The following is a 25,225-nucleotide window of genomic DNA, read 5'->3' as shown; positions in this document are numbered from 1 at the left end:
GCATCCGTGTTCAACGGGACCGAGTTTCAGTTTGGGGACAGACATGAGAAAGCTCTGCAGATGATGGTGGAGGTGGCTGCACAACAGCGTGAACGCGCTTAATGCCACCGAGCTGGGCACTTAAGAGTTATGAACATGGCACATTTTAGGTTTTGTGTGTTTTGTGATGATGTGGAACTTTTATTACTGAGGGTGACCAGAGTTCATGGTGTCTGCCTGAGTTCTCATCCTGAGAGGGGGAAGAACCAGCCCCGTGAATACCTTGAGACAGGAGAGCGACCATGCAGCTGCGGGGCTGCCCGGGAGTTGTCCACCCTGAGCTGAGCCAGTGTGAGCAAGTACCAACAGGACCGGCACGGAGTATCGACAGGACCGGCACCGAGTACCGACAGGACCGGCACCGAGAACCGACAGGACCGGCACCGAGTACCAACAGGACTGGCACCGAGTACCTACGACCAGCACCAAGAACCGACAGGACCAGCACCGAGTACCGACAGGACCAGCACCGAGCACCGACAGGACCAGCACCGAGCACCGACAGGACTGTCACCAAGTACTGACACCTAGCACCCAGCACTCATGGAGATGGAGCAGGAATGGTTCATCTTTCTACATCTCTGTAATTCAGTTTGCGTAGTGACCATTCATTACTTTTATAACTGGTAAAAAGTGCAACAAGCAATCTTTGACAAACGCTGACTCCCGCGGTGACCTGATCACAGCATTAGAGCGTCCCACAGGTCCCTCCCTCCTGGGCTGGTCCCCTCACACCGCGCCCTGTAAACTGGAGAGGTGGAGCTGGGCGCGCTTTACCTCCCGTCCTTTCCGTCACACTATCCACATCGGCCTCCTAACTTTAAGTTGCTGTAAAGCCTTTTGAAAGGAGACAAGGTACAGATAACGAACAGGAGACGTAAGAAGGAACCTTGCCGTCCGTGCCAGGTCAGCGGCCTGGGTTCCTTACCGCTTACGGGGAGCAGGTAAGGGGTGGGCTTCCTTCACCACCCTCTGAAGACTGACACCATGAGGGTCACAGCAGGAACCGGCTGTGCTGCAGGAGGGCGGCTCCTCTTCAGAGCCACACACTCTTCTTTCCCCGGAGCTATCACAAGACCCGGAGCGTTGAGGACGGCTGGCTACAGGGCCTCGTGCCATGAGAAATCTACGAAAACACAAGCCCCAGAAGTCTAGCGAGAAAGACAAGTGTGCCCTGGCCCGCTGGGCCTGCCCACCGACTTTCTCGCTGCTCCATTCTAAGTGCAGTGGGTTTCGTGGAGACGGCTGCCAACGCCCCTGCATCTTCCTATGGGACCCTGTCTTCGTGGGCACATTTAATTTATCTGAACTTCCCATGCAGGCTCCCAGGGGTTCTCCTACCAAAGGGTGTCATTAGTTGTCCAGGGAGTGTGGTGAGAAATGGCCTGGGCGGCTGTCATTGTAACCTAGAGGAGCCCCTGGACCGCAATTTAGAGGAAGTTGATATTTTCTTTTCTTTTCCTTTTTCATTAAATGCTGCAAGGAGAGAAAGCTTCACTCCTCCTGTCTCAGCTGACACCCTCTGCCCCCGGGGGACCTTTCCCCCCAGAATCGCAGTGGCACTGTGCCCCTTTAGTGGTCATCTCTCTTTCTCACGGGTGCACCCCAGCCTCCACGGCCACAGGGGAGCTGCAGAGCTCACTGCCCTCGTCCCCGGCTCCCGGGAAGGCCTTGCGCACAACTGCATGCAGCGCACAGCCAGAGAAAGCTAGAATTCTGGAGCTGGATGACCATTTTAAGCATCAGAGCCCAGGACCAATTAGCCAGGGTAACAAAGTACATTGTGTTTAAATCTGCATTTTAGATTTAAGGGCTTAAATCTTCAGGGCTTAAGGGGGTCCTTAAGGGCTCCAACTTTCTCTTAAGCGATCTGAATTTTTGGTCAGGCACTATCATTTAACCTCTCCAGCTTCAGTTTTGTTGTCAGGAAAATGAGGTTGAAAGTAATACCATTGTTAAGGTCAATATGAAGAGCGATTGAGACCATTTCTGTGGGACAATTAAACCCCTCATCCTCTCAGCAAGTGCGGTGCCTGGTACGTGCTGGCCCCCGGGAGACAGATGGTGGAGAAGGAGGCAGAGTCACTGTCTTCGTCATGCTTGCGGTGGGCGAGGGAAGACACGCCACGTGCACCTGCCAGCTGAGCCCTGGAGGAGAGCTCAGGGTGCCATGGCGGACCCTTGGGGCAGAGTCGGGCGGCGGTGGAGCTTGTCTTGCTGAGGGACTGGAAGAGGTTCCCCGAGCAGTTTGTGACATCAGCATCTGCCAGAGGCAAACTGACCCATGCCACCCCCTGCTGAGACGGGACTCCACGACAGCACACCCTCCTCATGCAAGGACAGGGTCTCCCTCTGGAGTCCTCCTGCTGAACACTGAACACAGACGGCCATGTCTCTGCGTCCAGCTCCCACTTCACAGGAAATATAGAAAAAGTCAAACATCTCTGGGCTGCAACCAGCGAAATCCAGAATGTGGGAAACCCCGTAAGACAAACAACCTATTTTCTGAAAGAAAAAAAAAAAAGAAGGGAAACCTCCTGTAGCTAACAAGGGGCTGGACATATGTGTCCAGCAGCCCAGTGGACCTTCTGTGCATCTTGCTCCGAAAGAACCAGCTAGGGAAAAATTGATGACATTTGGGAAACTTGAGCACTGAGTAGATATTTGGTGATATTAAGACATTGTTGTTAATCTTTATGGGTGAAAAGCTATTGTGGTCAGGTTTACACAAGAGTCCTCAGCTTTCAGCAGCAGGGTACCGGCCTACTTATAGGACAACATTCGATGACTGGATCTGCCTTAACATCATCCCGGGCAGGAGCGGGGGTGTCGGTGGGACACAGAAGCAGCAGGAAAGTCCAAGAGCTGCCCTTTGCTGAAGCCGGGAGATGTGTCCCGGGGGACCACTGTACAATGCTCTCTTTTTATTCTGTGTTTGACATTTTACGCAATGCTTTTAAAAACATACAGTGCACTTAGGAAGAGCGTACATATATAAAGATAACCACTACTGCAAGCCAGCGCAGGAAAAATGCCAACAAATTATGACATAAGCAGGATCACTGGAGACGACAGAGCACCTTCGAGGGGCGCATTCGGGAGACCCGCCCCTCGGGGTGTGAGGAGGGTTAGGCACGAGGACGTGGGGGGCTCACTTCCAGCAGCGGGAGCAACATGCACACAGGGGCCGCGCCACGTCCCGCTGGCGACTCACGCCCACTGGCGGGGCAGCACTGGCTACCACTTCCTATTCCAATAACAAGGACACAGGTTGTCAACTAACGGGATGTCCTGAGTTGTAAGAGATGGGGAAGGAGACAGAGAAGGGAGAGCTGGAGGGAGCAGAGGACAACCCAACAACGGCAGGAGAGTCGGGGAGGGGCGGTCAGCGCAGTGGAGAAGGCGCAGGAGGTGTGGAAGGTCACCTTCCGGGGTGTTCACAGCCCAGCAGGGAAGATCGGGGAGCAGGACGGCCACGGGGACCCACGGTGACAGCAGAGGGCCACCAGAGGGCCACCAGATGCAGGCCAGTGATTAGTGGATGCAGAGGACAGCGGGGTACAGAAAAGGGGTTTCTCCTGTTTGAAACAGGAGAAACAGCCCCAAGAGGAAAACTGCTGGGGGGGTGTCGCTCCAGGCTGGGACCTCCCTAGACGAACGCGGCCTCGCTCGCGGCGCATCTGTGTGCAAACGGTTCTCGGTCGCACGCACAGTCTGCTCCTCGCGCACCTCTTGTCTCCCAGGACAGGGATAAGAGGACAGCCTTGGTCATGCCCATGCGCCCTTCCCTCTGACTGTAACTGCCTTCCTTCCACTTAACCCGCCGTGGTGGCCATGCGGACAGAGAGAGCGTGGGAATGAAAAGCAGCGACAGCAGAAAGGACGTCCAAGGCCCCTTCCACCAAGCTCGCACACACAGAAAACGGATGGTGCCCACGTTCACGTGAGTCTCAGTCAAGATTTTTAAAATTATCTGCTTGATTTTAGTATTTGTGTATCTCCAAAGGAGAAGTCATATTTTATCAGAATTCCACTTTAGGATGGTCTTAGTATAGATCAGAGCCTTCCGGATGTTGCAGAGGAGCAGGGACCAGCAGACACCCGGTCTCCCTGGGATGACCCTAACATGGTGACCACTCACATGAAAACACTGACAACCATGCTGTTGACGCACCAGTCACGTTGAGGTCTGCAGTAGACACCCACTGCCTCGTGAATGGCATGAACTTCGGGCCGGGCGCTCCTGAGGACAGGAGGATGCCCACAGGTCTGTGAGTCGGCTGTGTGTGGCCACAGCCACCCAAGGCCTGTGTCTGAGGAAGGCCCAGCCTGCCTAAGACGGTTCTGGTCAGTTTCCAGAACTCTCTGCCAGACACCTTCTCGGAGCCCTGCCCCCACCCCATGCTGTCCTCTTCCTCAGTAAGATTGCAAAACTGAAATTTGGGCAATAGATTAACCGGAAGTAAGAACTGGGCGTGGACGGTTCCTGACACACCTGGAGAATGTGCCCCCTCTTCTGGCTTCGGTGTGGCTCAGCGTGAGGACCCTCCCCTCTACCAGCATTGGGGGGTGTGAGGACTGAGACCCCTCTGCCTGCCCCGTCCCACCCTGAGAGGGGTGCCCAGGTGCAGGATGCTCTGTGAGGGCCTCAGGGCAAACGACAAACACCAAGGGGGGCCTGACTCACCACCGCCCGTGCTGGGGGCATCTTCAGGGTCTCCTGGAGGTGAAGACCACTTCTGAGGGACTGCCGATACTGAGAGGGGCCTGGACCCTCTCCCAGGTGTGTGTGGAAGGTGCCGCGGCCCCAGGCTGCCCTCCCCGGGGGGTGCAGGGGGCAGCCGAGCTGTGTGGGCGCTGAGGGCCGCGATCAGCTGCTGTCGGTCCGTGCCACTGTCCACCTTGGGGCTGAGCTCGTCGGGCTGCAGCCGGCTGGGGGTCCACCACGGCAGGTCCTCGGGATGCACGGCCCAGGCTGCAGGAGGGTAGGTCAGCGCCGCATAGGTCAGGACGCTCTCAGGGAAGGGGTCCTCACCCTGGAGGGCGCAGGGAAACAAGACAACACGAATGCCCACGGTCAGTGGCACAGGAAGAAGGCATATGACCCCAACTCCCAAAGCCCGAAACAGCTCGGGCATCTCTGCAATGCGACCCCGGAACAGGGCTCTTGTCCTCATGTTAGTGACCGACCGACTCTGCACTTCATCGTCCTTACTGCATCGGTTCCTTACGTGACAGCTTTATTGACTTATCACTCACATGCCATGAAACTCACCCACTCAGTGTCTTCACAGTGCTATGCAAACACCTCCACTTGCTAATTCTAGAACATTCCATCATCCCAAGGGAAACCTGGTGTGCATGCTCACTCTCCCTCCCCACAGCCCCTGCAACCCTAATCTACTTCCTGTCTCTGTGGAGTTACCTATCTTGGACATTTCGTGTGAATGGAATGGTACAACATGTGGCCTTCTGTGTCTGGCTTATTGCACGTAACACAGGTTCATCCATGTCATTGCAGGTGTCCGAACTTCCTTCAAGGCTGAATAGTATTCCATTGTACAGATACACCACATTGTGTTTATTCATTTGTCAGCTGATGGACGTTCGGGTTGTTTCTACTTCTTGGCTACTTTGAATAATGCCACAGTGAATGTGTGTGTGCAGTTTGGGGTGGACATGTTTTTAGTTCTCTTGGGCATACACATGGGAGATGGAATTACTGTGTCACTTGGTAACTCTGCATTTAACTTACTGTAACTGCAAGCTGTTCTCCAGCACAGTTGCACGGCTTTGCAATCCCCCAGCACTTGGGGGATGGGGGGTCCAGCTTCCACACAGCCCCCTGCACGTGCTATCCATTACTTTTTACTGTTGCCACCCTAGTGTCTGGGAGGTGGTATTCATTGTGGTTTTGATTTGCATTTCCTTGGTGGCCAATAATGTTGGTGTCTTCTCGTGTGCTTATCGACCATTGGAGTATCTTGTTTGTAGAAATGTCTGTTCAGATCCTTTTCCTGCGCTGGTGTTTGCTGTAACTCCAAAATGCAGCTGCCCCTCAGAATTAAATCTCTCCTTCAGCAACTTTCCATAGAGGCTCCACGTGCTCCACGTGGAGGACTCTATTTAATTACAGTTCCTCTACTGATGATTTGAAATGTTTTTATATCCTTTTTTAAAAAGTTATTTGTTATTGGAACATAGTTGATTGTACGTATCTGTGGGATCGGGCATTGGATATCAATACCTGTGTGTAATATGTGATGCTCAAATCAGGATAGTTAGCATACTCTTCATCACACAATGTAATCGACGACGTTGGTGGCCCTTTACCGATTGCTCCCCGTCCCCCTCCGTCCTCCTTTCCCAGGTCTGGTAACCTTAGTGTGTCCTCTTCTCTTGAAAGTTCAACGTACCGTTGTGATTGTGGTATCTTTTTTTAATTTGTCTATTTTACTTACCTATTTTCTAGCTCCCACTTATGAGTGGGGACGCGCAGTACTTCTCTTTCTGCGCCTGGCTTGTTTCGCTTCACATGACTTTCTCTAAGCTCATCCATCCCGCTGCGAACAGCAGTAGGTCCCGCTCCTTTAACAGCGACATTGCGCGGCGGGGAGTTGTGAGGGTCCCTCACTTAACACTTGCCTGTGATATCACTTACGAATCGGTGCCCTGGCTAGCGTGGTCTTTCGCTGAGTCCCCGTCTGTGTTTCTCTCACTCATTCAGTAAACTTTCCCAGGAGGTCATGTCCTTGTCACACTGTTTCTGCCACTAGACAAATCAAGGCCAGGCAGTTGTCCCCATCTCTAGGACAGCTAGAAGAATGTTAGAAATCTCAGTGCTCCACGTCTGACTATGGCTCTTCCAAAATTTCATGGACAAGCACAGCCATTTCCAACTCTGAGACTTTCAAAAAGGCTACAGCTGTCCTGGAAGCACACTCAGGAGCTCCCTGCTCAGCGAGGTCCATGGACCACATTTAAAATCTTGCCTGTTCATATGTTCTACTTGCACCTCCCTGGGGAACGTGATTGATGTTGTGTTGATGGGGGTGTGTACCTGGCACCTTGCTAAGTTGCGCAGCTGTAACTAGATTTAAGGCAAGTGGCCTAGACTACCAAGTCTTGCTATTTCCAAAAATATCTGAGTTCAGTTTTCGGGGACAGATTTTTGTGTAGCAAGCTGGGAGCTGGGAAACAGGAGGATATAGATTCTTGCTCCAGCTCTCACGTATAAACTTGGGCAAATCACTGGACCTCCTGAGACTCTTTCTATTAAAGAAGGAGACTGGAAATTATCTCTAAAGATTTTTTTTATTATTATTTCTAAAATGATGTTTTGTTTAATTCTGTCTGAGGACTAGATGAGATCGACCACCTTTTCTTTAGAAAAGAGAAAGATATGAGAGAGAGGGACAGACAGAGAGACAGAGAGACAGAGAGAGGCAGAGAGACAGACAGAGAGAGAGACAGACAAAGAGACAGAGATGAGAGAGATAGAGAGACAGACAGAGAGAGAGACAGAGAGAGGCAGAGAGACAGACAGAGAGACAGAGACACAGACATAGAGAGACAGAGAGACAGAGAGACAAAGAGAGACAGAGAGGCAGAGACAAAGACAGAGAGACAGAGACAGAGAGACAAAGAGACAGAGGCACAGAGAGAGAGAGACAGAGACAGAGAGACAGACAGACAGACAGAGAGACAGACAGACAGAGAGACAGACAGAGAGAGAGAGAGAGAGACGGAGAGGCAGAGGGAAGGGCACAGAGAGAATGCTGGCACAACAAATACCCTCCAGCAATTTCCCACAAATTGGGTGTGAGTGTCAATCTCAAGCCCAGCCTTCACTCTTTTTCAGAAAGGCTGTCTGTGAACACCTGGTTAGGTCACCATGCTGGGGGCTGCAGGTCCCATCCAAATGCCTCATTAATGTGCCTGTGAGCATTTCTCCTGTCTGTCTTTGCTACAATGCAGTCTAACCTGGGGCTTCCACTCAAAAGGCCTTTAATTAAAGTCGAGTTAGAGACTCCAGGTAGAGAACATACCAGGCTCACAGAATGCGCTACAAAATCGCAGCAGAGTGTGCTCTGTGCAGCAGACTGGGATCAACAATCTATTTTTGGTTTGTGCACGCTCTGAAACAAATTAAGGGGAAGAGGAAAGAAATCTCAGTGGCTAGCACAAACCGCAGAGACTGCAGAGATAACAGGAAGCAGCATCTGTTTTCACAAGCCACACTAGATCCTCTGTAAGCGAATGCAGGCACTGTGCTGTCCCCAAGGGAGGTCACTGCAGCCTCAAGGTGACGGTGTCCATCCCAAAACCAAGGGGCCTGGTCGCTGGAACATGAGCAGCGAGAAAATCTCCCCATGGTGGTTTGCGTTTTTGTGGCCTCAAGCCTCGAAAGGGAGGGTGTCAACTCTGCAGCTGCCTGGTCGAACCCGCCTCCGAGGCTACGAGCCCAGAGATGTTCACTTTCGCGAGCCGTGTAACCTCCGAGGCATCTGTGAAGTGGGGTGACGCTAACAGTGCCGGGCACGAAGTGGAAGAGAACACCACTGCTGTATCATTACCATTATTACTGGGCATTCTTACACCGCCGTTTTCTTTAAAGCAATCAGAAAATCCATAAACAATTGGGGAGGAGCTGTCCGATGTGCTTTCTTCTACTTTGAGCTCTGAGTTTAAAATTCCATGACTCGTTTTCGAACCCTCTATTTTAAAGATGTTTTAAGTCTCAATTCAATAAACCTACAATGTGGGTGTAGTGGACTGAATTATGTCCCCCCAAAAACTCACTGAAGCTTGAATTGTGTCCCCCAAGTTCTATGTATTAGAAACTAAGCCCCCACTGTGACTGTTAAGAGGGTGGGAAATCCTATTACGGTCATTGAAAGGTGGAGCCTTGAAGAGGTGATTGGATTGTAGGACCCTACAGGAGTGAATGGATTAAAAATGGTGGTCAGGGGCGTGGTTCTGAGGGCTTTAAAAGGAGAGGAGAGTCTGTCAGCATCACCATCAGCATCACCATCACCATCAGCATCAGCATCAGCATCAGCATCACCATCAATATCAGCATCACCATCAGCATCAGCATCAGCATCACCATCAGCATCAGCATCACCATCAGCATCAGCATCACCATCAGCATCACCATCAGCATCACCATCAGCATCATCATCACCATCAGCATCACCATCAGCATCATCATCAGCATCAGCATCACCATCAGCATCACCATCAGCATCATCATCACCATCAGCATCAGCATCAGCATCAGCATCACCATCAGCATCAGCATCACCATCAGCATCACCATCACCATCAGCATCACCATCAGCATCACCATCACCATCATCATCAGCATCAGCATCACCATCAGCATCATCATCAGCATCAGCATCACCATCAGTATCACCATCAATATCAGCATCAGCATCAGCATCAGCATCAGCATCACCATCAGCATCAACATCACCATCAGCATCAGCATCAGCATCAGCATCAGCATCACCATCAGCATCAACATCACCATCAGCATCAGCATCACCATCAGCATCAGCATCACCATCAGCATCACCATCATCATCATCATCAGCATCATTATCACCACCATCATCATTATCACTATCACCACCATCGTCACTGTCATCAACATCATCACCATCATCACCATCGCCATCACCATCAGCAGCACCACCAGCATCACCATCACCGTCACCACCATCATCATTATCACTATCACCACCATTGTCACTGTCATCAACATCATCGCCATCACCATCATCATCATCATCGCCATCACCATCACCATCACCACCATCAGCAGCATGCCACTACTACTGCTGCTGTGTGTTGGGCTCTGGACTATATCCTATGGGGGAGAATATCTCAGACAGGACCGTGTCCTCAAACAGCTTCCAGACTGAAACGGGACTTATGTCAGAGATATTAATAACTACAATTGAAAGTATATATATATATGAAAGTTTCAGAAAAGCAATATTGTTTTTGGAAGGCAGTGACTATATTCAGCTGGGGCAATCAGAGCAGCTCCCTGGAGCCAGCTGACTCACTTCGTGAGGCCACGCCCTGCAGCACACCTCCCACCTTCCCAATGGTCAGCAGTCATGGAAGTGGCTCCCCCATGCCAGCTTCACCAGGGCCAGGCTGCCAGAGCTAAAAGTCAGGCCTCCTTCCTCCAACAAACATGCTTCTCCTGGAAATCCACCCACCCCAGTCCCAGATTGCAAAATTATGAATCCTGACTGGCAGGAAGGCTGTAGGTCCTGGGAGTCCCACAAGCCAGTAGACACTGAGTGGATGCGACATTCCTCTGTGCACAGGTTGCTCATGCTCATCAGATATTCCCTTGTGCCAAGAATCCAAAACAAATTAGGGAAACCAAACTGGGACATCTTTTGACCACATAACGTACATTTTCTCCCACCTGTCTCACAGCCCGAAGGCAGTGTTGACAGGCACATTGATCAAGATGTGCTTGCTGTCGGCCTGACAGAGCTCGCAGCAGCAGGGCTGTCCGCAGCTTCCTAATGAGACGCACCAGGATGCCACTGGGTGAGCAGGATTTAGGCGCTCAGAGCAAGAGGTGGGGGGTGTCTCAGGAAGCCCCCGTCTTCAGCTCATTAATGGAGAGCTGGAACTATGCACTAGCCTTTCTGTGCTTGGGCCACAGAGAGCGATTCTGGCAACTGGTCTATTCTGTCTCTCTGCCTCTATGACTCTCTCTGCCTCTGTGTCTATGTCTCTCTATTTGGCTCTGTCTCTCTGTGTCCCTCTCTCTGTCTCTGTCTCTCTCTGCCTGTCTGTCTTTGTTTCTCTGTGTGTCTCTCCCTGCCTGTCTATCTCTGTTTCTGTCTCTCTTGGGGTCTCTCTCTGTGTCTCTGTCTCTCTCTGTCTCTATCTGTTTCTGTGTCTCTCTGCCTATCTCTCTGCCTCTCTGTCTATCTCTCTCTGTGTCTCTGTCTCTCTGTGTCTCTCTATCCCTCTCTCTATGTGTCTCTGTCTGTCTCTCTGCATCCCTGCCTGTCTCTCGGTCTCTGTTTCTCTCTGTCTCTCTCTGTCTCTCATGTCTCTGTGTCTCTGTCTCTCTCCCTCTCTCTGTCTCCGTCTCCACACAGTGAAAAGTGCTGGTGATTAACTGTGTTCAGGCTGTAAGTGGTCCGGCCTTCTGCGGGGGAAGAGAGCAGGAGTCACTCTTACTGACAACACTGTCACCAAGACAGATGGACATCCTGCCTTCTGGGGAGCAGAGAAGCCTCCCACAGGTGTCCAATGTGCTGTCTTTGCAGTCCAGATGCAAAGTGTTCAGTTGGAAAAACCAGTCTTCAATCAGTCTTCACAGAGTTCACAAAATTTGTGAGGTTGAAGAGGTGTCAAGTTCTACACTGCAGGGTGAATGGATTTTGCAGAAAGTTGGGAGTACTGTGAGGTCTGGATGTCAACTGTGGATGTCTGTGACACCACAGTCTGCTGGCTTGGAATTACTCTAAAGAGACAAATGACAACAGGAGGCAAACACTGCCGTTTCCCACTTCCATCCACTCCGCATAGACTTTTTCCTTCTGCTGTTTTTACTTTTTACGCTCTTTCTGGTTTGCGTTTCAGCCTCTGCAGCAGCCGTGCCCTGCAGCCTCACACCTGACAGGTGAAAGCGAAGGGGATGGGTTGAAGCAGTTTCGACCTGTGTCTCTGCTGGCCTTGGGTAACAGGCTGGGGCTGCAGGCCAGCTGACGGCTAGAACCCCCGGTGGACACAGGACAACACCCACAAAGTGGCTTGTATGCCAAGCACTCCTGCCAGCCGCTCTTTGGCTTTGTTGTTTTCGCACCTTTTAGCCCTGTCAACGGCCCTGTGGCATAGACGTGATCGTCCGCACTTTGCAGATGAGGAGACCGAACCACCTAGTAAGAGGCAGAGCCGGACTGCAGCCTGGGCCAACGCACGCACGGGCAGTGCTGGTCATCCTGCACCGCCAGGTGGAAGACCACGGAAGCTGTGTTCAGCTGAGTCTGGAGCAGGGAACTTGGTGACCTTTCCCTTTTCTTCCTGCTTAAAGGAAACATGAAAAAGTTGGGCAAGAATGCCAGTGTCCTGATTTCCGCTCTACCACCAATTAAGCGTTTCAAAGTGACCGTTCTAGTGATCTTTCTCAGCCTCCATTTCCCCATCTGTAAAATGAGAGGATGGTACTAAAGGCCTCCAGGACCCTCTTGTGCTAACGAAACACAGTCCACAGACCGTGCAGTGGGTCCTGGGGTCCTGCGGCTGTGGCCTTTGTTACGCGTGTCCACCCGGTGGCTCCGCAGCGTGCAGCCGCGAGAGGTGAACAGCAGCCACAGGCACCAGAGGCACCTCCCGCAGGACCCCACGCGGCCAACACCTGGCTCCTGCCGCGCTTCACTCCTGCTCCACTGACGAGTTTATGCCCGGTCTCTCCTGCCAGCGGGGCAACCACGACGGGCAGGGCTGAGCTGCACTCCCTGGGACCGCAGCGTCCACACCGGGCCTGGCAGGTCGAGAACTCCAGATGGGAAACAGTCAGGAAGAGAACAGGAAGTGGGTCAGGGATGGAAACCTGTTCACGTGATACTGTAACGAAGGTCACGCTTTGGTCCCAGGTGCTTCTGTGCCCGTCGCATCTTAGACACACCTGCTGGGTGAACAGAAGAGCAAATGGACGGCGGCCGGGCCTGGGGCTTTTGTGGGTGCAGTGGGGCTGATCCACAGGCAGGTTCCCTGGAGCAAGGAAAGTGGTCGCCTGCTGTGAAATTGGGGGTGCTAGAGGGCCTCAGCCCCTTACTAGGCAGTAGGCACTATACGCATGCTAAGAACAGCCACCAGAGCACAGCTTCCCACCAAAGGTCGGTGAAAGCAACAGCGTGTGGCACTTTCTTTTTAAAATTTTTTTTGGCTGAAATGAAGATCACAGATGTGGCTATGGTCCTCACGGCTCTATGCCTTTGCATGCGCATCTCAGCAGAGAGCTGGGAGGGAACCTGTGTCCCCAAACACAGTGTCCTAAGACAGCACTCTTCAGAGATGGAGAGGCGGAGAAGGTGGGCATGCTGGTGGACCCAGGGGAGGTTCCCACTGTGGCTGTATTGAGTGAGGCCGCCATGATGACTGTGGGCCCATCTTCTCGTGGACATACGGTGGCATGAAGTGGCGGTTCTTCATGGCTTTGTGCTGCGTTCCTCTAATGTATAATGGTGCAGAGCATGTTTGATGCCCACGTGGCCCTGCATAACACTCCTGCACTCTCCCCACCCCAACCTCCTTTCTGTCGCTGATACACGAGTCTGCATTACCTACAACTTCATACAGATGGAATTACAGCAGTTGCTGCTCTTTCTCTGTCTTTCAGTCAATGTAATTATTCTGAGACCCATTCATGCCATTTCCTGCATCCACTGTTCATTCATTTTTATTGCTGGTTAGCATTCCGTTTTATGGATCAATCAAAATTGATCTATGCATTCACTTGTTGACAGACATCCGGGTCATTTCCAGTTGGAGGCATTTGCTATTAAAGCCACTATGAAGATTCATACACAAACCTGCAACGGGACCTAGGCTCTCATCTATCTCGGGTAGAAGTGGGATAAATGGATCACAGGTAGGTATATGTTCAACTTTTTAAAAAAACTGTCAAGATGTTTCCAAAGTAGTTGTCACATTTCACATTTCCATCAGTAGGGCAGGAGGGCGCCATGTCCCCCACCTCCTCGCCAACAAACGATGGTCGGTCTTTCACATGTCAGCCATCCTAACAGGTCTGCAGTGTCACCTCGCTGTGTTTTTAATTTTCTTTTCCCTAATGGACAACGATGCTGAACCCTTCACATGAGCTTATTTGCTGCCCATTTGTCTTCTTTAGTGAAGTGTCCAAGTCTTTTTGCCCAATTTTTGTATTTGCCTGCTTTTTCATTTTAATGAGTTTTTAGAGTTCTTCATACATTCCGAAGAGAAGTCCTTTTCAGACATGTGATTTATAAATATTTTTTCCAGTCTGTGACTTGTCTTTTCATTCTCTCAATAATGTCTTTTGAAGAAGAAAATTTTTAAATTTTGACCAAGTCCAATTTATCAATTTTTCTTTTATGGATTGTCCTTTTTGGTGTCACATCTATAGATCAATTTGGGGGAAATTGCCACCTTAACACAACTGAGTCTTCCGACACATGATCGTGGTATATACCTCCATTATTTTAAGTTTTCTTTAATCTAGTCAGTGTTTTGTCATTTTATTGTGCAAGGTCTTACACATATGTTTTAGACTTATCCCTAATTATTTCATAAATTTTAATGCCACTGTAAATATTTTTAAAATTTCAATATCTAATTGTTACTAGTAATAGAAACAAAATTGATTTTTGTACATTTACTTTTCATTCTATAGCATTGCTACACTTAGTTTTAACAGCTTTTTTTGTTGATCTCACCAAATTTCCTACAAAGGTTATCATGTGACCTGGATGCCTTTTCTTTCTTTTTCTTGTTTTATTCTACTGGTTAGAACCTCTAGTGTGATGCTGGACAGAAAAAGTGAGAGCAGACATCCTTGCCTGATTCCAGATTTTAAGTATAAAGCCTTCAGTCCTTCACCGTTTGGTATGGGAGATGTAGGTTTTTATCATGAATGGACGGCTCCTGTCAAATGCTTTTCCTGCATCTATTGAGACTGTCATAGGGTTGTGATTTTACTTGCTAATATGGTGAGTTATGCTGATTAATTTACAAATGTAACCAATCCTGCATGTCTGGAATGTTTCCCTTGATTATGATGTATTATTCTTTCTATATTTTGTTGGAAGTGATTTGAGAAAAATTGCTTGAAATTTTTTCTTCTGTATTTCTGAAAGATGATAATCTGAACTTTTCTTTTAATATCTTTCTCTGTGTGATTTTGATCCATTGAAATTTATTGAGACATTTTACAGCCTAGAGTATGATCTATCTTGGGAAGTATGCGATGAGTACTTGAAAAAATGTGCATTTAGCAGTTTTCAGGAATTGTTTTATAAATATCAACTAGATCAGGCTTGTTGATGGTGGTGTTCAAATTTTCTATACCCTTATTGATATTTTATCTATTTGTTTAATCAATTCTTGAGAGTTAAAATCTCTAATAATGATCAATGACTTCTATATTTCTCTCTTCAGTATTCTCATATTTTTGTTTTATGTATTTAAAGCTCTGACATTAGGTTCATAAAGAGACTTCTATGTCACCTTAATGAATTGACCATTTAATCATCATAAAATGTCTCTCTCTCTGATAATACTATTTTTCTTGAAATGTACTTTGTTTAATATTAATATAGCCATGCCAGCTTTTTTATATTTAGAGTTTTCAATGTATACATTTTCCATCCTTTCACTTTCAACCTATACATGTCTTTCTATTCCATGTGCTTTGGTTTTAGGAGAATATAGTTAAAACCTGTGTTTTGTTTTTATCCAGTTTAAACATCTCTGCTTTCTATTTAGAGGATCTGGTCCATTTACATTCAGTGTAATTATTGGTATGGGTGGGTTTAAGTCTATCTTCTCCAGCAGGGCTTGGACCTAGGCTCTAGTGAGTCTCTGGGAATCTCTTCATGCTTTGCAGTCAGCTGCCTGTTTTCTGAACCATGGGAGATCTATTTCTGAGTTGCTGAGGACTTTTCGCTCCCCAGTCCCGCCTGGCTTTCTTCATCCTACAGGTTAGGCCTTGTTCCACCATGCTGCCTGTCTCAGCCTCCAGAGGGCCACCACAGTGCACTCAGTAAAGGCTTGGAGTTCCTGGAGGGGTTCTTCCTAACCCACTTCTCCTTCTCCCATCCTTTAGTGCACTGTCTCATGCACCTGGAGAAAGCCCACAGGACAGACTTGTATGCAGGGCCCACTCCACGCAGCCTTGCTGTCAGATCTGTCTCCAGCACCTTCAACAGCCCCTTCACATTTAGGCTGGATTCTTCTCCCATCCTTTGTTGGGTGTCCCCTCCTTCTGTTGCAATCTGTAGGAAAGGAGCCGTGACCTCTTCTCCCTAGAATGAGCTCAGCAGTTTCTGAAATTTAGTTCTTTGAGGGTTCTTTGTATCCCAGCTCTCTGGTGGATTGCTTGGAAGCTGTGCTGTAATAGCTCATCTGACTGATTTGTTTTGTTGGAGGGGGGCAGTCTCCTGACGTTCTGCACGTTAAGTCCATGTTAACATCTTCAGCAGGAGACTTACTAGCTCATCTCCCCAAAGCCCTCCCTGGTCTCACATGCCTCAGCTGGCTTAAGTGTTCCTTTTGCTTTTAGTGTTCCCTCCGTTACAGCACTTGCTCTATTTTTTAATGGTATTTTTTGTTTGTTTTTTGACTCTCTCACCCAGTAAGGCTATGAAATCCTAGAGGGCAAGAACTAGCTTATCTTTCTAATCCCAGCACCTGGCACAGTGTCTTGTGCATGAAATGTGTTTTTTAAATGTTTCCAAAATAAATCAGTTAATTAATGGGATTGCCAAGTAATGAATTTCAGTTTAAACCTCCTCAGTAACAGAGTAAACAGGGAATTTATAGTGTTCTATGTAATGACTAAGAGGACTTTGAACTGGTGCTACTGCAGTCAATAAAACAGCAGCTGGTCACCACCACTAACAATGCAGAAGTGATAAGGACACCTTGATTTAGTGATCAGGAAGAGCTGAGTTAGTGTGTCAGAGCTTTGAGTTAGCCGGTTTGATTCGAGGGGAGTAGCGTGACCCTATTCCCTACGGCGTCTGTGCAGCAGCAATCAGCATGAAAGCCCCGAAAGACAATGAACTTAGAATATTTCTCTATCTGTGTTAGAGTTAGATTTTTGATGATAGGGACATATGAAATGATGATTTATAAAATAATTCATTGGAAATCGGTTGTATCATGAAAGATCATCAGTCTATAAAGCTTAAATTTCCTGTTGAAGTATTTCATTGACTGAGAGGGGAGGGGATTAGAAAGCGCTGCCAGCCCCCGCGGGCTGTGTTCATGTGGCAGCGAGGCCCAGGCGTGGCTTCCTGAGCCCGCACAGACATCTGATCAGGCACCTCTCGTCCTTTGTTCAGCCTTCGCTTGTTAGACAGATGACTGCGCTTTCTCCTCACTGGAGCGCTGGACAGAGGAAATAGCGAGCTCTGGTTCACACTTTCTGTAGTACTGAGAAGCCTATGTCTTCACACGGAAGGAAAAGCACCTACACCAAAATGCCAGCAAGTGCACATCTTCTGAATAATCTTCGTGACTGTCATGCTAACAGGGCTGTGTGGTAGGATGGCCACACCGTCCATGTATTCACACTGGGACATTCCAGAAGGGAAAGGATGAGTGATCAATAATCTCACTGGGCAACTGGTGCGGTGGGCACGTGCAACAGACCGTGATGTGTGGCCACCCCTGGGCTGGGAAGCCACACTTCAGCAGATGGGATGTCTGCTGTGGCCAGTGACAGTGCATGAGGGGAGGGCAGGTGGGGACCTGGGTGCTGACAAAGCCACTCCTCTCCCAGCACCCAGAGACCCCAGGGGAGCGTCAGAGCCAGCAGGCTCCCGGAGGAGCTCTGTCCCAAACAGCCCAGCCCCGCTCCTGAAGGAAGGTGGCTCCAGCAGAAACAGCTTGGAGAACAGTCCTGGCGCTGCAATCGCAGCCTGCACGAGTCAGGACTGGGCAGGCTCCACAGTGAATGTCGCTGATCAACGAAACGCGGTTCCAGTGATGAGCCCCCAGCTGCTGTGGGTCCAGCAGAATGGGCGCCTGCCTCCAGAGGTTCCTGGGACACACCGCCCACCCGGGAGTGGCTGTGAGAAGTGGCACTTCTGTCTCCCAAGAAACTTGCTTCCCCCGGGGCCACCGTCAGCTGTGTCATCAGCATTACCAGCCACACTTCTGCATGGCTCATGGCACAGATTGCCTGATAGTCACCAAAGCTTCCACCTCCAGTGAGTCTCGGCCTTTGCCGCAGTTTATTTCGGGAGCTGGAGCCACAGCTGCCCGTCCTCACTTGTGCTGGGTTGCTAGCTGCCAGAGGACACAGCGGACGTGCCGCAGGCCATGTCACGTCTCCCAGGTGATTCTCAGCCCTGCTCGTCCTGTGAGCGAATTCCACTCTAAGTTGGACTCTTTCATTTTGGTACAAGGGCTAACTTCATAAAATAAAACTGAAAGAGAAAGATGAGGAACTGAACTGAGGCTTCTGCTGTATGAAACCAAACACCCTTCTCTGGGGGCGCATCGTTAACTGCCCGTCTGCAGCGCACCGGCTGCACCTCGGTGTCACGTCCTTCCCCTCCCTGAGTCACAGCCAGTGAAGAGCGCGCGCTGGACATAGTCCACGTGTGTATCGCGGTTACGGTGGGGAAAAGATGTTAAACTGCTCCACGGAAAAAATTCAACAGCTTTCCTTGCATTCAAACTTCTTCTGAGTCCCTGGAACTTTTAATGATGCTCTCCCTTCCCGCGTATGTCACTAACCCTGTCCCAGACTGCACACGGTCACCCCACTGACTACTCACTCCCAGTGTCCAGAGACATGTGTGACGTCTCCATCAAAAAGGCCCACCCGAAATCCACAGCAGTAGCGAGGACCAAGCACGAAAAAGAAAGATGATAAAGATGCAACAGGGGACAAAGGAGAGAGACAAACAACAACAACAACAACAACACGATTTTCTATTTGTATGTATTTAAATTACCCGTATTCGTGGAACTGGGAGGAATGTTGGCTTTCTGCTGTGCCGTGAGGCAGGCAGGCGAAGCCGTGCTGTGCGGCACGTGGCACGTGGCACTGTGGCTGGGCAGCTGCCCGCGGCTGCCTGGGCATCGGGCGCTGGCTTGTGAGGACTGAATCTGTCTCGGGAGCACAGCGGCTTTCCTCTGAGTCTCCCCAGTGGAGTTGGAGAACGGCACTGAGAGTCAGTGACTGGTTTTCAGACTCTTGACTGGATTTTCATTATTAAAAGATCATTTTATTGATAATAATTATCGTAACTGCTATTAGCTGAGCTCTTCTCAGTGAGCATTACACGTGTTTTCTAGTCTAATCCTCACGACGACTGCATGACCGTTATCACCCCATCTTACAACGGAGGACTTGGAGGACACAGAAGTCAAGTGACTTCCCCAAGGCCACAGAGCATGGGGGGAGGGGGAGAGGCTCCAGAATCTGAGAGGTCATCTTATCTGTCACCAATTCACCGAGGAAAAGACCCCCGTGAAATCCATCTTCTGCTCCCACAGTGTCTTGCACATCACAAGTACATAGTTGTTATCAACAAATGAAATTTAAGTCTCACATTTTTAAAAACGGTGTTAAATGGACCCAGCTCTCTAGGGTCAGGGCTCCTAGGGAGACGCTTCCGATGGTTCACGTGAAAGTCTTTAAAGAGCATTTCTCAGCCTGAGCAGTGGGCAGAGCGGGAGGTGGATGTGGGCACAGGGCAGAGTGGGGCCACCCTGCACCGTCTGGGTCTCTACCTGGGGGCTCCAGAGCCCTGCTGCTCCTGCAGTCCCTGTGAGGACAGGGGACCCCGCCCTCCACCACTGTGGGTGGGGACCTGGTCACCCTGCCCCTCCTGCGGGGAGTGGGGGAGAATGCAAGTGTGGCCGAGGTCCCGCTGGAGCAGCCTCTTGAACATGACATGCAGGGTCTGGAGCCCCCACGGCCCTGCATGTGCCCTGGCCAGAGTCAGGACTCTGTTGCATGGCTCTGGGCAGACTGGCCTCACTGTTCTGATGTTATCATGAAATGCCCCCTAAGCAAATGAGGAGCTGGATAGCAAAGGACAGAAAAAGAAGGGGCCGCACACAGGTTGCTCTGGAGAACAGGTGGGCAGCGGCGGGACCCGCTCCCTGGTGTTGGCTCCCGAGACACAGAAATGCACCGGCGTCTTCCTCCAGCCCACATCTCACTTTACCTCACCTTGGGGGCTGTAGCATCCTTCCATGAAGACACACACCTTGGTTCTGGTCCTAAATCTTGGGGAGGCCCCGTTGGGGGTGTCCTCTGAAGGGAACATGCCCCTTCCGGGCATGAGGGAGTCCAATACAGCAGCTCAGAGTTGGCTGGAATAATTTCAATGGCTTGATCACAGGAAAATAATCAAAAATTTGGCCCCAGTTCCTTCCCAGGTATTTTCAAAAGCTACAACCATCTTCTGATGAAACCCTAGTGGAGTCTAGGAGCAGGTGGAAAGCCCTCACACCAGCACAACTTCAGTCTTAGGAAGAAAACTATTTCAATCGGAGTTGACAGAATCAACGTTTGGCAGAGAAGCAGCCTGAGCATCGCTGTCGAATACCCACCCAACACACCCAAATCATTCTGGACTTCGACATTTGCCCAAAATTCCATCCTCAGGATGCGTAAGGTCCCTGGAGATCGTTCCTATGTCCCCACCCTCACCTCTCTTCCAGGCAGCTCAAAATCCGGCAGCTGCACATTGACAAGTTGTCACAAAAATCAGCATCCTTTTCCTCTTAAAAAGTTCGTAGAGATGTCTAATTCCGTTTCTTTAAAGTGTTCTACTGCATGGGCCTCACATCTGGAACTGGCTCCAGGGCAGGTCTTGTGCTGGTCTAACGTGAATGTTTACCTTTGACCCTAGCACTAGACCTGGCCCGGATGGAATGTGGCCGTAGGTCTCCTTCCCAGCCTGTCGCCCGCTGTCTACCCAGTGCGACTGCTTCTCCTTTTGGTACCCAGATCCCCCCTACCCCGTGCCTCCTACGCAGACAGACGAGCCTCCTGATGCCCTGGGGAGCCCACCCGAGTGGGTCTTCCTGGGAAGAGAGCATTCTGGCCTGCAGGAGCTGCAGTGCCCACACTGGGAAGGCTGTGCCCAGCACCCACCTAACCCAAATTCAGGGGGCTCCTTGTGCTCCCACCAGCAGCTCTCAGTGCCTACTGCTTCCTGGGCCCTTTTCCCAGAGGGTGGGAGCAACGCCCTGCTGTGTTGGGGCTACACCTGTGTTGTTAACAGCAGCTCTGAGAGTTGTGGCAGCTTGTCCCAGGGAAGAGATTGTGGACCCTCACCCCTGAGGGAGGCTTGGACAAGCCTTGTACAGCACATAGCCTGCCTGCGGGATCAGTTTCTGCGGGGCCCTGGGAGCATGTGGGGATCTGAAAGGGCACCAGGACATTTCTCCCCACAGGCTCTGCACCATGCTGCCCCGGCGTAGGACACAGGAGCGAGACCAGGAGGAACCGAGGCTCAGGAAGCACTCATGAGCACCTGCACCCTGGAGGAGGACCCAGGACGGGAAGAGTCAGGTCTGGCTCACAGAGAGGAATTGTGAGGGTCACCTTGGCTGGTGCTCTGTCGTGCTTTGTCCTGGGGTGCACGCTCGGGGCAGAGGCCGGGGACGCAGCCCCTAGGTAGGGCAGGAGGCGCCGCAGTGTCTTGGCCAGGGCAACGTCGTCCTCCAGGCTGTGCCTCCTGCCACGATCAACATTCTGCTTTGAGGTCCTGAAAAGCAAGAGAAAACCATGAATCAGTGCACATTCCCTCTGTGCTGACGAGCTGCCCTGTCCCTGGCTGGACGCCACCCTGGAGCCTGGAATCAGGGAGGCAGCAGCCCCACAGCCCACGCAGAACACGGTCCTGCCAAGCCACTCCTCAGCCATGGGAGGGATTTTTGCCCTTATGCACCTGACCTATTCCCAAAGGGCCTAAGGACACCTCCTAAACAAAGAAGGAAATTCCAACAGAAAGATTCATCTACCAGCCAGGATCAAAACAATGCACAAACCACACTGCTGGTAAAATGCAGATATTTAAGAATTTAAGTGCCTGGGAAGTGCTGACCCAAGAGCTCTGAATTCTGATTATTTTCAGTTTTTTTAATCTGTTGAGTGCCTTGTTTACATCTATAAAAGAAGAGATAAGAACTACAGTCAAAGAGGCAGTGTTTGAGCCAGCATGGCATCCCCTTCTGCCCAGCTCTGGCTGCCCACATTTGAGAAAGGTGTCCTCCCAAGCACTGCTGCCTCGATCCCTTCAGGACCCTCCTTGTCCCACCTCTGTTGCAGCTGGGGGCCCAGCCTCCCCATCTCCTGCCATCTCTCCTCCCCATGTGGCCCCAGGCTCCTCATCCCCACGCTCTCTGCCCAGCAGTCCCAGGGCGAGGCCGGGTCCAAGCTGGACAGCCAGTGTTGCTGCCGAGAGCCCAGCATGGGCTGCCCTAAGTCCATGGTCTGGCTCTGCTGGGACCCACATGACACACTGCCGAGGTCCCAGCTGGCGTGGGAAGGCAAGAACCAGGGGGTCACCAGCAAGGACTGGGTCCTGTTAGCTCTACAGAGAGTTGCAGAGGTCACACAGAGGGCCCCTCTATTCTCCACACAGAGTCCCCTCGTGCTAAGACTGATTGAATGTTTCCGAGATTCCATTTCATTCCTTTTGCTGGCTTACTAGCCATCCTTTTTGTTTTGTAGTTTTGGTGGTTGCTTCAAAGCATAAAGCATTTGTGTTTAACTGACCACAACTTGCCTTCAAGTGACATCGTGCCACCCACATAAGAATAAGAGCCTTAAGACAGCATACAGGTGCTCTCCGTTTTACAACGGGATTACATCCTGATGAACCATCAGAAAGCTGAAAACCTGCACGTCCAGCCGTCGTGAGCTGGGGACCGTCTGCAGCCCCAGTCCTCCCTTCTGGCCTTCGGGCTGTTGTCGTAACTTACACTTATAGCTATGCTGTAAAGCCCACAACACACTGTCATTATTTTTGCTTAAACAACCAATTTCTTTTAATGTGACTTTAGTAAGAAACTGTCTCTGTCGTTCCACGTAGTTACCACTTCCAGTGCCTTCCATGCTGCTGGGATCTTGTTCTCCTCCCTGAAGGGCTCCTTCAACGTCATGGAGGGCAGCTCTGCTGGCGACGAATTCTTTCAGCTTCCAGATCTCTGGCAAAGTCTTAATTTTATCTTTGTATTTCAGAAATATTTTCATGGGATGTAGAATTCTGGGTTGAATTTTTTTTTTTTTTCCTTTCAGTAGTTTTAAAATGTTTTCCACTGTCTCTTGGCTGGGATTATTTCCAGTGAGAAATCTGCAGTCACCTTTATCTTTTTTGCTCTGGCTGTTTTTAAGGTTGTCGCTTCATCGTTGGTTTTGAGCAATTACATGATGTTTCCTGGTCTTCGTGTTTCTTTTTCTTGGGGCTCACTGAGCATCTTGGATCTGTGAGTTTAGCACTTTTACCCGAAACAACTTTGGTCATTATTTCTTCACATATCTTTTCTTCCTATCCCCCTTCCTTGAGACTCCAATTACACATATATTTGGCCTCTTGAAATTGTCCCATAGCTCACTGATGATTTTTATTCTTTTTATTTATCTTGTCTCTCTGTTCCTTTGTTGATATTTAGTTGCTATGTCTTCAAGTTCACTAGTATCTTCTGCTGCGATGTCTAATGTGCTGTTAGTTCCATCCATACATTTTCTTGTCTCTAATTATCACACCTGTGTTGGTTCCATGTCTACACTGATGGGTTTTATGGGGTGCATTTTCCTGTTTCTCTTCATGCTTAGCAATCTGTTATAGCAACACAAAACAGACTAAAACAGAATTTTGTAAGTGAGAGTGATATGAGTTTTGGGGGGCCAGGGGTGGAATGATGGAGTTTGGATGTGTTGCCCCCCTCCAAAACTCATGTGGAAATTTGATCTCCAATGTGGCAGTGTTGGAAAGTGATTGCGTCATGGGGGCGGATCCCTCATGAATGGATTCATGCTCTCCCTGGGCGAGGGGGGATTAATGAGTGAGTTCTCGCTCGATTAGTTCCCGCAAGAGCTTGTTGCTTAAAAAGACCCTGGCACCTTCTCTCTCTCGCTTGCTTCTTCTCGCCATGTGATCGGCTTGTACCCATCAGCTGTCTGCCACTTTCCGCCATGAGTAGAAGCAGCCTGAGGCCCCTGCCAGAGGCAGCTGTCCCAGAATCGTAAGCCTAATAAATCTCTCTTCTTTATAAATTACCTGGTCTCAGGTAATTCTGTTATAGCAACACAAAACAGACTAAAATACAATCCTTGACCATATGGTACATGTTGTAAATTTTACCTTATTGGGTGATGGATATGTTGTATTCCTGTGAATATTACTTAACTTTGTTCTGGCATTTGGTTAAGTTCCTTAGGAACAGTTCAACCCTTTTGGGTCTTACTTGTAAGATTTGTTTAGCAGGATCAAAGCAGCATTTGTCTATGACTCATTATTCCCCACTACTGAGACAAAACTCTTTTGAGCATGCTGCTCAATTACCTGCAAATTATGAGGTTGTTCAGTGTGGCTGGTGGAACAGGCACTGTGCCCCACCCTGTGTGGACACCAGGTACTGCTCATGCTCATGTTTGGGTGGCTCTTTCCCTCATAGACACATGGTGATTGGTCATCTTCTGGATGCTCAGCATTGCCTGATAAAAATCTGCTGATGAAGATCTACTACTGATGAAGATCTACTGATGGAGATCTACTACTGATGAAGATCTGCTGATGAAGATCTGCTGATGGAGATCTACTGCTGATGAAGATCTACTGATGTACATCTGCTGACGAAGATCTACTACTGATGAAGATCTACTGATGGAGATCTACTACTGATGAAGATCTACTACTGATGTACATCTGCTGATGAAGATCTACTACTGATGAAGATCTGCTGATGAAGATCTGCTGATGGAGTTCTACTGCTGATGAAGATCTACTGATGTACATCTGCTGACGAAGATCTACTACTGATGAAGATCTACTGATGGAGATCCACTACTGATGAAGATCTACTACTGGTGTACATCTGCTGACGAAGATCTACTACTGATGAAGATCTGCTGATGGAGATCTACAACTGATGAAGATCTGCTGATGAAGATCTACTACTGATGAAGATCTGCTGATGAGGATCTACTACTGATGAAGATCTGCTGATGAAGATCTACAACTGATGAAGATCTACTGGTGAAGATCTACTGATGAAGATCTACTACTGATGAAGATCTGCTGATGAAGATCTACTACTGATGAAGATCTGCTGATGAAGATCTACAACTGATGAAGATCTACTGGTGAAGATCTACTGATGAAGATCTACTACTGATGAAGATCTGCTGATGAAGATCTACTACTGATGAAGATCTGCTGATGAAGATCTGCTGTGC

At 49.7% G+C, this 25,225-nt stretch overlaps 1 protein-coding gene across 3 annotated transcripts in view; it reads right to left on the bottom strand.

The window, feature by feature from the left end:
• Positions 1 to 25,225, bottom strand: part of PTPRN2 (protein tyrosine phosphatase receptor type N2) — a 906,619-nt gene that overhangs the window by 575,950 nt on the left and 305,444 nt on the right. For all 3 annotated transcript variants that reach the window (XM_063099753.1, XM_063099755.1, XM_063099754.1), the window contains 2 exons: positions 21,368 to 21,530; positions 4,727 to 5,075 (listed from right to left, as the gene is read on the bottom strand). In XM_063099753.1, the coding sequence (XP_062955823.1) occupies positions 4,727 to 5,075; positions 21,368 to 21,530 (512 nt within the window). The remainder of the gene's footprint in view (positions 1 to 4,726; positions 5,076 to 21,367; positions 21,531 to 25,225) is intronic.

The sequence above is a fragment of the Cynocephalus volans genome, chromosome 6 (assembly GCF_027409185.1).
Source record: "Cynocephalus volans isolate mCynVol1 chromosome 6, mCynVol1.pri, whole genome shotgun sequence".
NCBI lineage: Eukaryota > Metazoa > Chordata > Mammalia > Dermoptera > Cynocephalidae > Cynocephalus > Cynocephalus volans.
Note: the sequence above shows the minus strand (reverse complement) of the source record. Positions and strands in the feature narration are given on the sequence as shown.